Source organism: Rhinolophus ferrumequinum, chromosome X (assembly GCF_004115265.2).
Source record: "Rhinolophus ferrumequinum isolate MPI-CBG mRhiFer1 chromosome X, mRhiFer1_v1.p, whole genome shotgun sequence".
Lineage (NCBI taxonomy): Eukaryota > Metazoa > Chordata > Mammalia > Chiroptera > Rhinolophidae > Rhinolophus > Rhinolophus ferrumequinum.
The window spans coordinates 48,539,761-48,555,537 of record NC_046284.1 but is presented as its reverse complement, the minus strand read 5'-3'; the positions used below and the strand labels follow the sequence as shown (position 1 = coordinate 48,555,537).

General features: G+C 33.6%; 1 protein-coding gene across 1 annotated transcript in view; it reads left to right on the top strand.

The window, feature by feature from the left end:
• NRK (Nik related kinase) overlaps positions 1-14,555 on the top strand; it is a 180,149-nt gene extending 165,594 nt beyond the window's left edge. Inside the window, exons 24-29 of the mRNA XM_033113197.1 lie at positions 1,038-1,142; positions 3,454-3,596; positions 3,887-4,036; positions 6,819-6,978; positions 10,341-10,480; positions 11,424-14,555. Of these exons, the coding sequence (XP_032969088.1) occupies positions 1,038-1,142; positions 3,454-3,596; positions 3,887-4,036; positions 6,819-6,978; positions 10,341-10,480; positions 11,424-11,519 (794 nt within the window). The 3' untranslated portion in view covers positions 11,520-14,555. The remainder of the gene's footprint in view (positions 1-1,037; positions 1,143-3,453; positions 3,597-3,886; positions 4,037-6,818; positions 6,979-10,340; positions 10,481-11,423) is intronic.
• The last annotated feature ends 1,222 nt before the right edge of the window (positions 14,556-15,777 follow it).

Below are 15,777 nucleotides of genomic sequence, written 5' to 3'. Positions count from 1 at the left end.
ACTTATGTAACTTTACTAACCATTGTCACTCCGATAAACTTTAAGAGAAAAAAAACAAACAAACAAAAAAACAAAAAGCAAAAACAAAAACAAAAAACCTCCCGAAAAGCAAAAGTTCAGGACCAGATGACTTCACGAGTGAATTCTACCAAGCATTCAAAGATGACTTAATACTTTTTTTCTTTTGTTGCTTATGCCTTTGGTGTCAAATATAAGAACCCATTGCCATGAAGATTTATTCCTATATTTACTTCTAAGAATTTTATAATTTTAGCTCTTACATTTTGTCTTAAATTTTATGTATGGTGTAAGATAAGGGGTCCAACTTTCCTCTTTTGTATGTGGATATTCAGTTGTCCGAGTACCATTTGTTGAAGAGACTATTTTTTTTCTCTATTGAATAATCTTGACGTCATTGACCATAGATGTGTGGGTTTATTTATAAAGTCCCAACTCTACTCCATTGATCTATATGCCTATCTTTATGTCAGTACTACACTGTTTTGATTAGTGGAGATTGCAGTATATTTTGAAATTGGGAAGTGTGAGTCCTCCAACTTTGTGTTTCTTTTTCAAGATTGTTGTGCCCATGTGGGACCTCTTCAAATTCCATGTGAATTGTAGAATCAACAGTTGCATTTCTGCATTAAAGGTCACTGGAATTTTAAGAGAGATGGCACTGAATGTGTAGATCACTTTGGATAGTATTGCCCTTTACCTATGCTAAATCTACTCATACATGAACAAAAGAAGTCTTTCCGTTTATTTAGGTCTTCTTAAATTTCTTTGAGCAGTGGTCTATACTTTGCAGTGTAGGACTTAAAGTGCTCTTTAAGGCTAATGCTTACATTCCATTAAACTGTATAATAATTTTGTTGCCTTTAGGGGCGGCATCAAATTGTAACCAAATAACTTTTCTAAAAATATGTGATCTGTCTCTTACTCTGTGGTTATTAGACTTCAGTGACAAATACAAATACTTGAGTGTTCTTGTTAACTCTGTGGCATTGTTACTTCTTTGTATTTTATCATTGTAGTCCAACATGAAGAAACAACATATATTGCAATTGCTTTGAAATCATCAATTCACCTTTATGCTTGGGCACCAAAGTCCTTTGATGAAAGCACTGCTATTAAAGTAAGTGATCTCCTTTTCCTTTTGATAATATGTTTTTTTTTATTTTGAGAAATTGTAAACCGAAAAATATTTTGGTGTATAATAGCAGAAATATATACCATTCTTCTACAATTAATGTAATTTGAATATGCCATCTCAATAATTATCATTTAACCCTTTTTTTAGACAATTCACAGGCTTCACAGCAAGGGAGAATGTGAGGGAAATCCCTGAACCCTTCCTTCCCTTAGAGGACCTCCCCACCAGCTCCTCACTCCCAATTCCTGTAGTCAACATGAAGACCTTCTCTTCTAGAGCCCCAACACAGGCCTTGGGTGCCACTCCAATGACTTGAAGTTGAGAAAGTCCTCGTTCAATCTTAGTGGGGGGTGGAGAGCAGAGGGAAGGTAAGGAAAGGTGTGGCAATGGTAGAGGGGAGAACCCAATGGTAGAAGAATGAAGGAAGAGAAAGCCTTTAATTACTAGGGCTACAATAGATGGGGGTGGGGAGGAAAAGGTGTGTTTATATTCCTTCCAAGCTGGAACTCTAAACACATTTTTCTCTAGAACTATTGCAAGGAATGGTGGTTAGGCTTATTTGGATTACCAGTACTATTTCCATCTTTATTATGGTTTAACTGAACTTCTATGGATCAGCTTCTTAAGGTAACAATTTAGTGTCCTAAACAGTTAAGTTGCTGATGGTTTTTTAAACCACATCTCATAAACTGGGGACTCTTTTTACCTGTATTATCATTTTATAATGCTTCAGAATTACACATAAATAAGATTATATTATACTTATTCCATAGTAAGGAGGACCGATTAATGAACTGGTAGCATTATATAGAGTCTTTTTTTTTTTTTTTTTTTTTTTTTTGCAGTGAAAAAGTTGTTGTCTTTATTTAAGAAAATCCCCCCCCACACACACACACACAAAATCCCTGTAATGGTTGGCTAAATTATATAGTAGATACTCTCAAGCTGTGGATTTGAAAATTCTCAGTTCTTATTCAACATAACATCACCATAGAATCTTTTTTTTTTTTTTTACTTATACTATTTTTTTTTATTTATTTTTAATTTATTGGGGTGACAATTGTTAGTAGAATTACATAGATTTCAGTTGTGCAATTCTGTATCACATCATCCATAAATCACACTGTGTGTTCACCACCCAGAGTCAGCTCCCCTTCCATCACCGTACATTTGATCCCCCTCACCCTCATCCCCCACCCCCCAACCCCCTTACGCTCTGGTAACCACCAAATTACGTTCCCCAGATTAATTTTCAAACCCCGTGGCCATCCTGTGGTCACCGACTGCCCTCCAATCCCCTCACCCTCCCCCCCACCCCCCACCCCCCGCCCATCTAGCAACCCTCAGTTTTTCCTCATTGTCTCCCAAACTGTTTCTGATTAGTTCATTCACTTATTCTTTTCTTTAGAATCCGCAAATAAGTGAGATCATATGGTACTTATCTTTCTCTGTCTGACTTATTTCACTTAACATAATGTTCTCTAGATCCATCCATGTTGTTGCAAATGGTAAGATTTCTTTAGTCTTAATCTGGGACATGCATAAGACTCATCTGGAGCATTTGTTGAAAGTTTAAATCTCAGACCCAACCCCAGGCCAAATTAATACGTCTGGAGTGTGGCCTGGGAATCTTTAGCAAATGTCCCAGGTGATTTTGAACTAGTTGGTCCATGGACAAGTTTTTACAAAGTGCTGATAAGGACATATCATGATAGACCTCAGCAAGGTATTCATGAAATTCTTTTGTGTCTTAAGTCAAGACCTGTTCACATGGTGTATATTGTACGCCAAAATATCATATGTATACAATAAAGATGAGCTAATTTTTACGGCTACCCCTCAATGTCTATTTGCACAATAAATATGTTATTTTATAACCAGCATAGACTACTATACAGACAATCTGGGCCTTCCCTGACATAAATCACATCCCTGATCTGATCTCCCTAAATTGGACCTTGGGTCAGCTGTCAGTATTTGGATATGGGTTTGTTCTTGGGTGTCTGCTGATTGGTCAGAGCTGCCTGGTATGGAGCTGGAAAGCAAAGAAGATAAGTACCAACACTCTGTCTAGCCTGATACACAGTTCCTCGTCCAAGTCCTCACTCCAGTTCTTGAATCCCACCTCATGGCTACAGTATGGTGAATCCTGTGATGCCCAGTCCTCTACTGTGACCTGAACTTGGCAGTTAATCCTGTTTGGCTTTTTGTTTCCTTGGACTAGGAACCATAGGAGCCTAGAGTACATCCAGTCTATGGTAGGTTAACGTGTCTGGCCTTTTTCATTCCCCGCCAAGTATGCATTGATCAATCAGCAGACTCTGAAGGAGACTACATGTCCTATGAAGCCTATATACGAATACTGGCAAAAATACAGGCAGCTGATCCAGCGAACCGTTTTAAGAGACCAGATGAGCTCCTTCATTTGCTGAAGCTCAAGGCAAGGAATTTAAAGACAGCAAACAGGGTGCAGGGCCATACAAGGCTCTTATGATTATTAGAGATTTGGGCTTTGAAGGGAAAGTCAATATTGAGAACCTGAATATAAGTATGTTCTTATTGTAGTACCAGACCTAATAATAGTTGTAATATATCAGTCTCTAAATACATGATGTAATTTTTTTAAAAATCATCTGGGTTTTATAAACCTGTTAAACAAAAGGGCAGGGGAATTTTTGCCTTAGAGTGTCATTTTTGGCCTTTTGGCCATATTTGGTTTTATATTTACAGGTATTTCCAACACTTGGTCATAAGCCAGTGACAGTTGACCTGGCTATTGGTTCTGAAAAAAGACTAAAGATTTTCTTCAGCTCAGCAGATGGATATCACATCGTTGATGCAGAATCTGAGGTTATGTCTGATGTGACCCTGCCAAATAACGTAAGATCCCTGGAAATTATTGTTTACCACAATTTGAGTTTTCAACAACTGTCAAAACTCTTAAAGATTTAAAAATATGATTATCAATATCTATACTAGAACTGAGACCTAAAAGGTAAGTCTAGAGTGCCAGAAAGTAAAATGAATAAACAAAAATCACTGATGGCTTCATAGTCCAGACAGCTGAGTCTGTTCTACAGTTAAATAGTGTTTGTCTGGCACAGTGCTTTTTGTATGTTTTTAAATGAATAGAGTTTACACTTAACAATCTCGACTTCGGTTGATAAACCAAAAGATCTGACAACACCAGACACATATTACCACCTAGCCGTTATCAATTGGAACTGATTTGTGCCTGCCTCCTTTTAGATGGAGTATATGCTATACATCCTCTATCCATTCACCTTTATGTATTTATAATAACTTCCACTAATAGGCATATGAGTTTGCATTCCTTGCTTTAATCCTCCTACACCCCATAATTTATTAGCAGATTCTTTAAAAATACACCAGTATTGCAGCATTTTTATGTGTATCTCCCTTCTTTATCCATATTATATAGTACTTGAACTGTGATATATAGAAAATGATCATAAAGTGTTCTCTTATAACATCAACTATACTTAGAATTTCTGATCAAGGAATTCAACATTATAAAGCTAATGCATCTCAACTCTTAAATAATTATAAATAATGAAAATATAACACATCTAAGAAATGGATTTGTAAAAATACTGTATGCATCATTTCTATAAAGAGCTGAAACATAATATAATACTACCCATCCCCCACACACCATACAAAATATAATTCTGCCTGTGTCTCAAATTTATTGGTAGCAATGATGTTTTCCTATTGAAAATTATATTTAAAAGGAAGGGCTGAAACAACAAATCTGTTTTACCCTTTCTTAATTCCTCAGTTTGTCAACAACTAAAATTTTAGCAGTTTAACATTATACAAAAGTCCAAGAGAAAACTTTTTGTACTTTTAAATCACTAATGTGATATTTTGCATAACTTGCAGGAGTATCTCATATATCTCTGACAATTGCATAAAGACATTGTCAAATCATTAGTGGAGACATTTAAAAAAAATTTGGTCATAGTAACAATATATTAACAATATAATTAACTGATCACCTATGATTATATAGAAATCACCCTGTTCATAATGTAGAAAATACTGAACCAAGCCAAGCCAAAGACACTTAGAAATCAGTTTAATTTTAATGTAAGTATTATAGTATTCCTCAGTTGGAGTGTCTCATAGCTTCTTGCATCTTATTTTTGAATGTTACGTGAGACAGCTTTATTTTGAAGCTAGTGCAGTATTGACCATTGCAGCACTGGTCCAAGTTTACACTTATTTCAAAAGTAATTCAAAAAGATTAAACCCTGTGTTCTACTTGATTACTAAGCAAGGAGAATTATTTCCTTTTGAAGCAATCAGGTAATTATTGTGGAAGCAAGGAGAGAAGGTGAGTTTTTTTTTTTCTTTTTAAATTGTCTGACCTAATTAGGATACCTTCACTATATTCAAAAATTGTATTTTTAGCTAAACACCCTAGTGTCTTGACCCATTAAAAGAGAAAGGACTCTAATATAAGGGAAGAGTGTCTTCTGAAACAACATATACTAAAAATAATACTTTTTCAAGACTGCTAGATTAGAAAAGCTGTAATGCTACAAAGTAGCCACATGTGTTAAAGAATAGCTGGTTACTTCAGGAACCATCTGAGAGGCAAGAGAATTACCTCTCAGGCTGCCTGGATTTACAGAAGTCCAGCTTTATTCTAAATAGATTTTTTTGGAGACAACCTTCTTTCTTGCAATTTCTTTTTCTCTCTTCCTTCATCTCTTTTCTGATTCAGTTGCTCATGCGAGTGTCCAGGGAACGCATAAAAATTGCTTTTCACCTCTGGATCCCCATTTTAGTTTTAAGGATTGTTGTTGCTGAGACATGGCCTCAAGCACTTAGCCTGAGTACTCTGGGTTTGGCAAGTATAGTTTCTGACCTTTTTTTCCCCCGTAACTTGCTAATTAGGAGAAATGATAGAAGAATATAATTGTTCATTTCTCAGGGAAATACTATTAACATGGCAATAACTGTAGTTTAAGCAGATTTTGTCACATTGTTTTATGCATCATGAAATTTAGAAATTCTTAGATATTTCTTAGTATTTAATATTATGTTACCTAATATGTCTCCAAATTTGTATATTGACGGTGTTTTAAGATTACATAAATTGGATAAGAAATCCTACACTTTTTTTCTGAAGGGAGGGTAACATATTTCAAGCAGTGAAGAATATTATAAAGCAGCCCCTTGTAAAAATGTCAAGCTCAAACTATTTTTAAGTTAATTTTTTATTTCTGATAACCAGTGATTGTGTATTTTTTACTTTATTCACACATTCATTACTAAAGTATTCATTAATGTACTGAAATCAAACTCTGAAACAAGTAATGTTTCTTCTATCATTCTATGTAATACTTTGTGAAATTGTAATGAATTTCTCTGTTGGAAATATATCTCTGCATTTTCAAGCAAAGATTTCTCCTAAATATAAAGGAGAATATTAAACAGTGATGACTTTATGACATAAGTAAGACTCTTTTTAAGGGTTCGATGCCATGCTGTTTAATATTGAGATAGAATTATTTCTTCTTCCCTGTACTTTGAACCCCTTTTTGGTCTTTATTGCTCAACCAATCTGATTCAATTAATCTAGTAGTGATAAAATGTTGGACATATAAATCCTTATGAAACATAATTCCAACCCCTGGAAATCATTATACCACAGAATATCATCATTTTACCTGATTCCTTGGGAATTGGCATGATGCTCACCTTTAATGCTGAAGACCTGTCTATGGAAGCAAATGAACAACTCTTCAAGAAGATCCTTGAAGTGTGGAAAGACATACCATCTTCAGTAGGTATGTATAAAATTTTTTCCTCTTTCAGATGATCTCATAGAAGCTTCTGTTTCCTGAAGTATTACGTTTTCTGTAGGCATATGGTTAATTTGGGATACTGCATACTTGTTCCCTTGTCATAAGCTTAACAAATCCACAGGCTACTACAAAGAGACTGATTTTAGCTGTTTTGTTTGCAATAATCATATAATTAAAATAGGAAGGAATTCCTTTCCACAATAATGTACAATTTTATTTTAATTCTTTTTGCTTGCAGATATTGAAAATGTTTCATTACATCACATTGATTTTGGGATTTAACTTTTTCTTAGGAGACTGACAAATAGTCATAAAAGCAGAGCAAAATGGTTCTATTTCATACAGTCAATACTGTTCTGTTTAATGAGTAATATTATTATGAAGAATTAAATACAAACTGAATATATGACATATTGGTTGTCACTAAGATTTCATCACCCTTCATTTACAAAAGAGATAAATATGACTGGCCAGAATGCCTAATAGGTAGCACCCAGATGGCAACATGAAGAAAACTGCCTTTTCGTCTTCATCAGGCCAGTCATCAGCCAGGATATTTTTTCTTCCTGACCAATGCAGGTCTGCAGATCTGGGAAATCTGAATAACTTAATATGCTTCTATATGTCTCTGAGGCTTGGTGACTACAGAAGTTATTCTAGATAGAGAACCAAATGCATATGAACAGTAAAAATATTAGACTAGAATAATTTGATGGAGGATAAATGTTCCTGAAAGGAGGAGGAGTGTAATGAAACAAAGAATAAAGGGGAGGGAGAGAGAAAGGTAGGGAGGGAGGGAAGGAAGGAAGGAGGGAGGGAGGGAGGGAGGGAGGGAGGGAGGGAGAGATAGAGAGGTAGTTTGTCAATAGAGAAGCCAGAAGCTTCTGAAATCTTTATTAAATGGCTAAATATAATCCTCATGTGGCTGTAAGTCCAGTTTGAAAGAACTGCCTTTTAATGGAAATCTGTTTCACTTTGGGGTGATGCATCTGTAGAATCATTTATTTTTGCATGCATATAGTTAAGGATTTTGGGGAAAACCTTCAATTTCAATTTCTTCAATTTCTTCAAACATGTAAGAACTCACAGAGGGTTTAAAACCATTTTAAGTGACAAATTACTTTTATTTGAGGAATAAAATATGAAAATAATTAATCCTGATCTAACCATTAAATTGGTACTTTTGTGATCAATGTGTTAATCAAAAGTTAGAATAAGAAAATTCAGTTCAAATGGGAAACTGAACCCATTATATGTATGCTAGTTGACAATCATAAGTCATCTGATATAGCTCTTGTCCTTAGGACAACTTTGGATCTAAAACGAAAAGCTAGTTTAAGTTGCTAGAATTTGAAAACCATCTCTTTATGTGTAAAATAAATTATAACATTATAAGAACATGATATTTTGATTTGTGTATTAAGGCTATTTTGAGAGTGTATTAAAGACTGTAGTATAACACTGATATTAAGGAATTCAATTACTTTCTTTTTCCGTCTAAAAACAACTGCTTTGTTAGTTAAAACTAACCAAGATCTAGATTTCCCCAATCTGAAATTTACATTTCCTTAGGTTATATTAAATGTTTTCAATAATAAGATTGTTGCTCTAAATGTTCAAAAATATATATACAGGCTTAACAATCGCAGCAAATAACACTAAGCATTCCCACTCCAAATCACTGGATTCTATCTCATAAGTAAGCTAGCTCAGTAGCTAGGTTAAGTGGCAGATTGGTGTATTTCAGAATTAAGGTGGAGATTTTGTAATGTCATATGAACTGAGTTCTTGGACTCAGCAAGTAACCTGGCCATTAAGTTTAGAAAATTTTACTCTTTGTGGTTGATAACAAAAATTCCATTTTAATGATGTATTCACATACGTGAAAAAATTCAAATCTAGATAAACAAACTCTATTACTCATTCCCATCACTCAGGCCATGGATTCCATTTATGTCCCTTATATCTGGAGTGATTTTAATTCTAGTCTGAAATTGGACTTATAAAGTCTCTTTCCATTGTTTGAATAAAATGATTGTAATTTAATTACAATTTTGTGTCAATTTAATACACATAAATATTTTGAATTGTAATGTAAAAGGAAGCAAGAAATAAATGCGTGGCAAGTTTTAATTGAGGGATTCAAAATGGCTCACACTGCTTATAAAAATTCACTTTTATAAAAGTTTAATAATTTTTTCATGAGTTATTTATGCATATTTGATATGTACATATATACATATATACACATATATATGTATGTGTGTGTATATATATATATATATATATATATGTGTGTGTGTGTGTGTGTGTGTGTGTGTGTGTGCGCGCGTGCCAGATAGATTTTGTTTAAACAAAGGCATCCTAGAACCTTTGAGAAAGATAAGGAAAAAGAAATTAATTATATTGTAATTATATCAATGCAGAGTTTATTGCCTTTATAATAGAAGAAAAGGGAAAGTCTAATGAAATGAATTCTAATTTTAGTCACGTTAATATGGGAATGAAGGTGTCTTGTTTTCTAGTGTTTTCTAGACTATTTTAACTTGACTCAAAATTTCAATGTTATTTTAAGTACAGGATTGTACTTACTGATGGAAATTTGCTTCCCCATAAGGTACATAAAGAATATGAACTTGAAAGTTAAACATTTAACAATAATACTGTTACCTGTGTCAAAAATCCCTTAGAGCACTAGCTGATTATATGGCTTTTTACATAATTAGGTTTGCTGCTTTAAAGCAATTGTATAATCTTTAATGTCATCTAGTAATATAAACCAGGGTGCAAAAGTTGAAATCTTATAAAAAGTTCCTGAGCAAGAGAGAGCGTTAACAGTATCAAATTACCTTTATTTCTTTTTATAATACAATAATTCATTGACTTGCGTTAGAGTTGCTAAAATCATTATTTGAGCAAGTCATTTTTTAAATTTTAATTTTGAATGTTTGTCAAGTTTCCCTGTATGTTACTTGAGCACAATTACAAACCATTATGGAATGCTATACCTCAACTAGACTGTAATATAAAGAATAGCTGTGGGTAGATTTGGCTTTCTACAAACAGGGTAAAATTAACTCTTAGCTTTGTCTGTGGTATTGGATAATATGAATACAAAAACTAATTGAGATCTAGTTATTCAGTATTGGTCACAATGCTGACAATAGATAGCTGGTTTTAACACCACTGCTGGGCAGCATAATGGCTAAATGACTGACTATAGAAGGAAGGAAAAAAGAATGTAATAATCAGCCTCTTAATAATCGAATGTTGACTGTGGTTATAATTTTCTATCACTGATAGAAATATTTTGTGAATTTCTGATTTTTAATTTTTTATTGTAGCTTATGAGTGTACACAGCGAACCACAGGATGGGGGCAAAAGGCAATTGAAGTCCGCTCTTTGCAATCAAGTCTTTTGGAAAGCGAACTGAAGCGCAGGTCAATTAAGAAGCTGAGATTTCTGTGTACCCGAGGTGACAAGGTATAGTTTACATCCTCCAGTTAGAGAAAAAAATAAAGCAAACAATGAAAATTAACTAAGGAAATTTATATACTTTTCCTTCTAACCATAAATATAGTTATGCTATATTTTCCAAATTGGCATACTATTGATAAGAACAATTTTGCATTTGGCAGTAGAAACATTCACTTGGCAAATGATGAAATTTAATTAAAAAAAAAAAAGAAAACACTTATCAGAAAAATTAAAAATACTGATATGCTCTAAGCAAAGTTTAGCGGTTATTTTGCTGGGTGCAAAATCCATTATTGTCTATGTTCATATTAATATATTTGAAACAGAATGATTAAGTCAATCTGCCTTTTATAGTTTTTAATATAATCCAGTAACAGAAGAAGGAAAAGTACTTATGTTTGCTGACTACCTAATTATGTGCTAGAATTTGTGCTAACCACTATGCTATACACCTGAAACGAATATTGAATGTCAACTGTAGTTGAAAATTTTTTAAAAGGGGGGAAAAGATGAAAGGGAATAAGAGGTTCAAATTTTCACTTATAAAATAAGTCATGTGGATATAATGTACAGAATAGGGAATATAGTCAATAATATTGTAATACTAATGTATGGTGTCAGATTGTTACTAGACTTATCATAGTGATCACTTCTTTAAGTATGTAAATGTTGTACATGTGAATTTGTACACCTGAAACTAATATAATATTGTATGTTAGTACTATTTTAATAAAATTAAAATGAACAAATGTTGTAATGTATAATTTAGACTACATACTATTTTAAATTCTTATTCTTTAATTTGAGGAATTCCTGTTCTGAAAAACAGTATGGCTCAATATATTAATTTGTTGATGCAGATAAATTGAAATTATAGTTGCATCTATTAAATATCAGGTTACAATATATTAAACATTTACTGATGGAATCTCTTTCTCTCTTTTTAAAGCTGTTTTTTACCTCTACCCTGCGCAATCGCCACAGCCGGGTTTACTTTATGACCCTTGGAAAACTTGAAGAGCTCCAAAGCAATTATGGTGTTTAAAAGGTTCCAATGATTTATTACAACATTTACAAACATCATAAATAAGCAATTTGCATCTTAAATTTTCTGAGATTAAATGAGCATTCAGTTTTATTATTAAGGAAAAATTAAATCAGATACTTTACTTTTAATGTAGCACAGAATAGTTTTAATGAGAAATGCAGCTTTATATATAAAATTAACTATAGCAAGCTCTATGTACTCCAATGGTGTACAATGTCTTTTGTACAAACTTTGTAACTTTTGTTACTGTGAATTCAAACATTATTCTTTGGACAGTTTGGACAGTATCTGTATTCAGATTTTATAACATGGAGTAAAGAAACCTGTAATGAGTTAGATTTTAAGGAGTTTTCAGAAGAATTGGCATTGAATGAGGTTTTTCAGAAAAAAATTAAAATAGCAGCAAACCATATACGAATTTGCAAAGTGTAAAGAACCAAAGTTTGTATTACGAAATGAAAATAATAGGACTATGCTATAAACAGGCATGGTTATAGCAACCTGCATGCCTGAACAACCTGCATGCCTGGAGAAAACCACAGTGATAAAGGGGAAAAAGCCTTTAAAGTAGTAAAGTATTTTCTCATTGCTCCATGACAGTTAAGCCCACAGTTGGAGACCAGTTGTGTTTTTTCTCACCCCATGTTAAGCTGGTTTTCTCCCAGTAAGAAGAAAGGAAGAAAACCTCAGAAGCTTTATTTTCCTCAGAACCCCCATATATGTGCAATAGCTTTGTGAAAACCACCAAATAATACACTTGCAAGCCTGAATACAATACTGAACTCCTATACACATGTACTGTAGAGTTAGTTTTTTTTTTTTTTTTTTTCTTTAAATACTTTAAAGTAGGCGTCAAATTCTACCCCCAAGGACACACTAGTTGATTTATCAAAATTCTTCTTTGGCCAACTGTGTGACCATCAGACAGCGTTAAATATTTTCCCAATCCCAGATTAAATTATATAAAAGTTTCCCTAAAAAAAAGTAACAAATAACTTTGGTGGCTAAAACGTGGGGTTTTTTGTTTTTGTTTTTTTGGTTGTTTGTTTGTTTTTTATGTTTATATTTCTGTAAGATCGGAAATTAAGCTAAAAGTTGTAAGTCCACATGTGGGGACTTAATAGTACAGGTTAAAAAAAAATGAAAAGATTTTGAAAAAAATACAATTTGCTCAAATACCTAAGTCCACAAATTCAGAGTAGTAAAAATCATGCTAGTTTCTCACCCCTATGTGTTACAGATGCCATATACAAGTGGTGTTTGGTCACCTATGGTAACTGCTACCTGGTGTAAAGCATAATTTCTACATATCCATCCTCAATAACATGGTTAGTTCTGGGGCAATAGAGGCAACAGAACTACCACAAAATATACCTCAGTATAATTCCTCTAGTTCTGCTTCTAAAATCTGAAGACAGTGCTGGTGGGATCATAATTTTCAAACTACCTGGTTAACCAAAATACAAAAGCAGCTGATTATATGTGCTTTCATGATAGCACATTATTTTCTTGGCACCTTGGTGCCAGGAATGATGATTTGGATTTTCCTAGCAACTGATATCAAGAGTTTAGTAGCTCAGTAATGAGAATGTAGGAGAACCTGAATCCATGAATTAAAGAAATAAATGTGATTCACATTTCTGTTACTGTGACACAATAATGTGATCCTAAAACTGGCTTATTCTTGAGTGTTTACAATTCGAATGACTTTTTAAATGCAGTAGTTTAAAGAGAAAAAAAAAACTTTTATGTCAAATTATTTCCTTAGAAGTAGTCTTCATTATTATAAATTTGTACACCAAAAAGGCCTTGGGGAACTTTGTGCAAGTACCTCATTGCTGAGCAAATGGAGCTTGCTATGTTTGAATTTCAGAAAATTTTCTCATTTAAGTAGTATGTAGAATAAAGTCTTTTAAGAATTCATTTTTCTTCATAATATTTACTCAAAGTTAAGATTCAAAAATAAGTTTTATCTTAAAATCATATTTTAAGGCAATAAGAGAGTAATTAGGAAGTCAACTCCCATTGTGCTTTGTGGCTGTTATTCTAGTAAACATAGACAACAGTGAGCTACATCTACAGAGATGTCCCAAAGTAAATAAGTTAGAGAGATTGCAAAATGTGTAACTGACCTTTAAAGGACAAGGTATTAATAAAGAAAGAAAGCTGGGCCTATATTAAGAAGGGACATTGAAATGTTGGGTAGTCAAATAGAAAGCACTGAAAATATTTAAAGTGCTTTGTAGGTAATGAATATTTCTTATTTAGGTATTGATCCATCTAGAATTTTTATATACTTTGCCAGCTGAAACAAGAAAGTGAAGGGATAATCAAATTTCATAGTTAGTGCACAGTAATAGAAGAAAATATATCTACACCTCACCTTGCAGCAGCAGCACCTGGAAGCCCCGGCCCACCACAAAAATGTGGTGGAGGGGTTCTTGACAAGCTAATTTCCCTAGCCCTAGTTTGAAGCATTAAAGTTCTGGTAGGTTGTGAATAGAACTGGGATAGAGTACAGTTTCATTTTAGTGTACTTCAGTTTTTTCCACCAAAGTCCTTGTCTAAAATAAAAGGCATTGTTGGAAATATTTGAAAACGAAAGTGATGTGTGAAAAGGAGTGTCAAGAAAAGCTCTAAGTGATTTGGTCTGTTGAAGTAAGGTAAGATGCTCAGAGGAAACAGTAAGAAAGGATAATCATAAAAACAGTAAAATAAGCAAAGCAAAAATCACAAACATGTGCGTGTGTGCACGCACACACACACAAACACACACCACACAAATAGGTAAATTTTAATATTTTCAGTGCTACCAGTTTATAGATAAATTTATCAGTAAGTATTTTCTGCCAGGACTTATTTAATTAACACAGTATCCATAAAACTAGGAATAATGCCACGTGTATTCAATGGGATCTTTTATGTATTCCAATTCTTTTCAAAAATGTGCCTATTTAAATTGATTTGTGTTCACACGGTGCTCTTTAAAAATTATTGAAATCATCTTTGAGACTGCTAATTGTTTCATCAGAAAGTCCGCAATGAATCATTGTTCAACTTCTAAAAATAAATTTTTTTAAATTATTGATTGATGTCATTATTTGAAATACACATGTGTAATGCCTCAGAATTAGTACTCATTCAAGGAATATTCATTTCTTTAAAAGTATGTAATAATGTGCTAATTGGAAGGTGTTAGAGGTTCTACCTGTTGTTCCATAAGGAATTCTGGCGAAGTAGGGATATATTAATCTGGCTAAAAATATTTCTGGATTCAGTGGTGGGATTAGAAACAGATTAATTTTACTCTAAATGTGTGGAATTTTACACAGATATACAGACTCGTGTGCTGTGGGTAAAACCCAAGCATGTTTTAATGCTAACTTCCTTCCCATCCCACCACAGTGTCCTGAATTCCAGTGGAGAAAAAAGGAACCTTATTCAAAGGTTAACCTTATCCAAATAGAAGAGTATAGATTTATAATGTCTTAGCATTTAAGAAAGGATTTAGTGCAAGCTAATGGTGGAAAATGGAAGATGGAATAATCATGGTAGGTTGTCAGGGAAGCTGAGCCCTTTAACTGGGGCCATAAGAGGAGCAGCACTTCTCTCAACAGATCACAAAATCATTAGAGTCAAGGTCCCATGAATATCTATTGTCTTGGAACATTCTGGAGAGACATTCAGGAGTTGAGTTACCCAGACAAACTTGTACAGGCTTTTAGAGGCTAAATTCAAATTGCTTCATTGCAATCAAATTGAGTGAATCAGCTGGATTCAAGGCCCACAGACTTAAAAGACTTTAAGGGACAATTTTATGAGCCAAGGAGCAAAAATATCACAGATTGAAATTAAAATGGACAAGATGATGCCCCAAGGCTGAGAAAGGACATTTCCCTAGGGATCATTTACCAAAGATGGGGAAGGGGTAGGTTATGAGCAACAGTCACAATTAAGGGGGCAGTGGGTTTATAAACTCCAATACTGCAAGTCTATTAACTGAATCTTTTTCCAACACTGTGATTTCCAATATAATAGCGCTTTTTTATTTATAGGGTCATTAGCCCTTATTTAAGGATACTCAGATTCCCGGAGGTAACAAGGCCGTTGAATATGGCTGCTATTTAATTCCAAAAATTGAATGGAAGCAGCTAATGAATTAAAGGCCAAAGATGTTTCAGAAAATATCACATGTCACATATTATGTTGTTCACAACCACGTCAACTAATTTGAAAAGAATAATTCCTAAGGGAA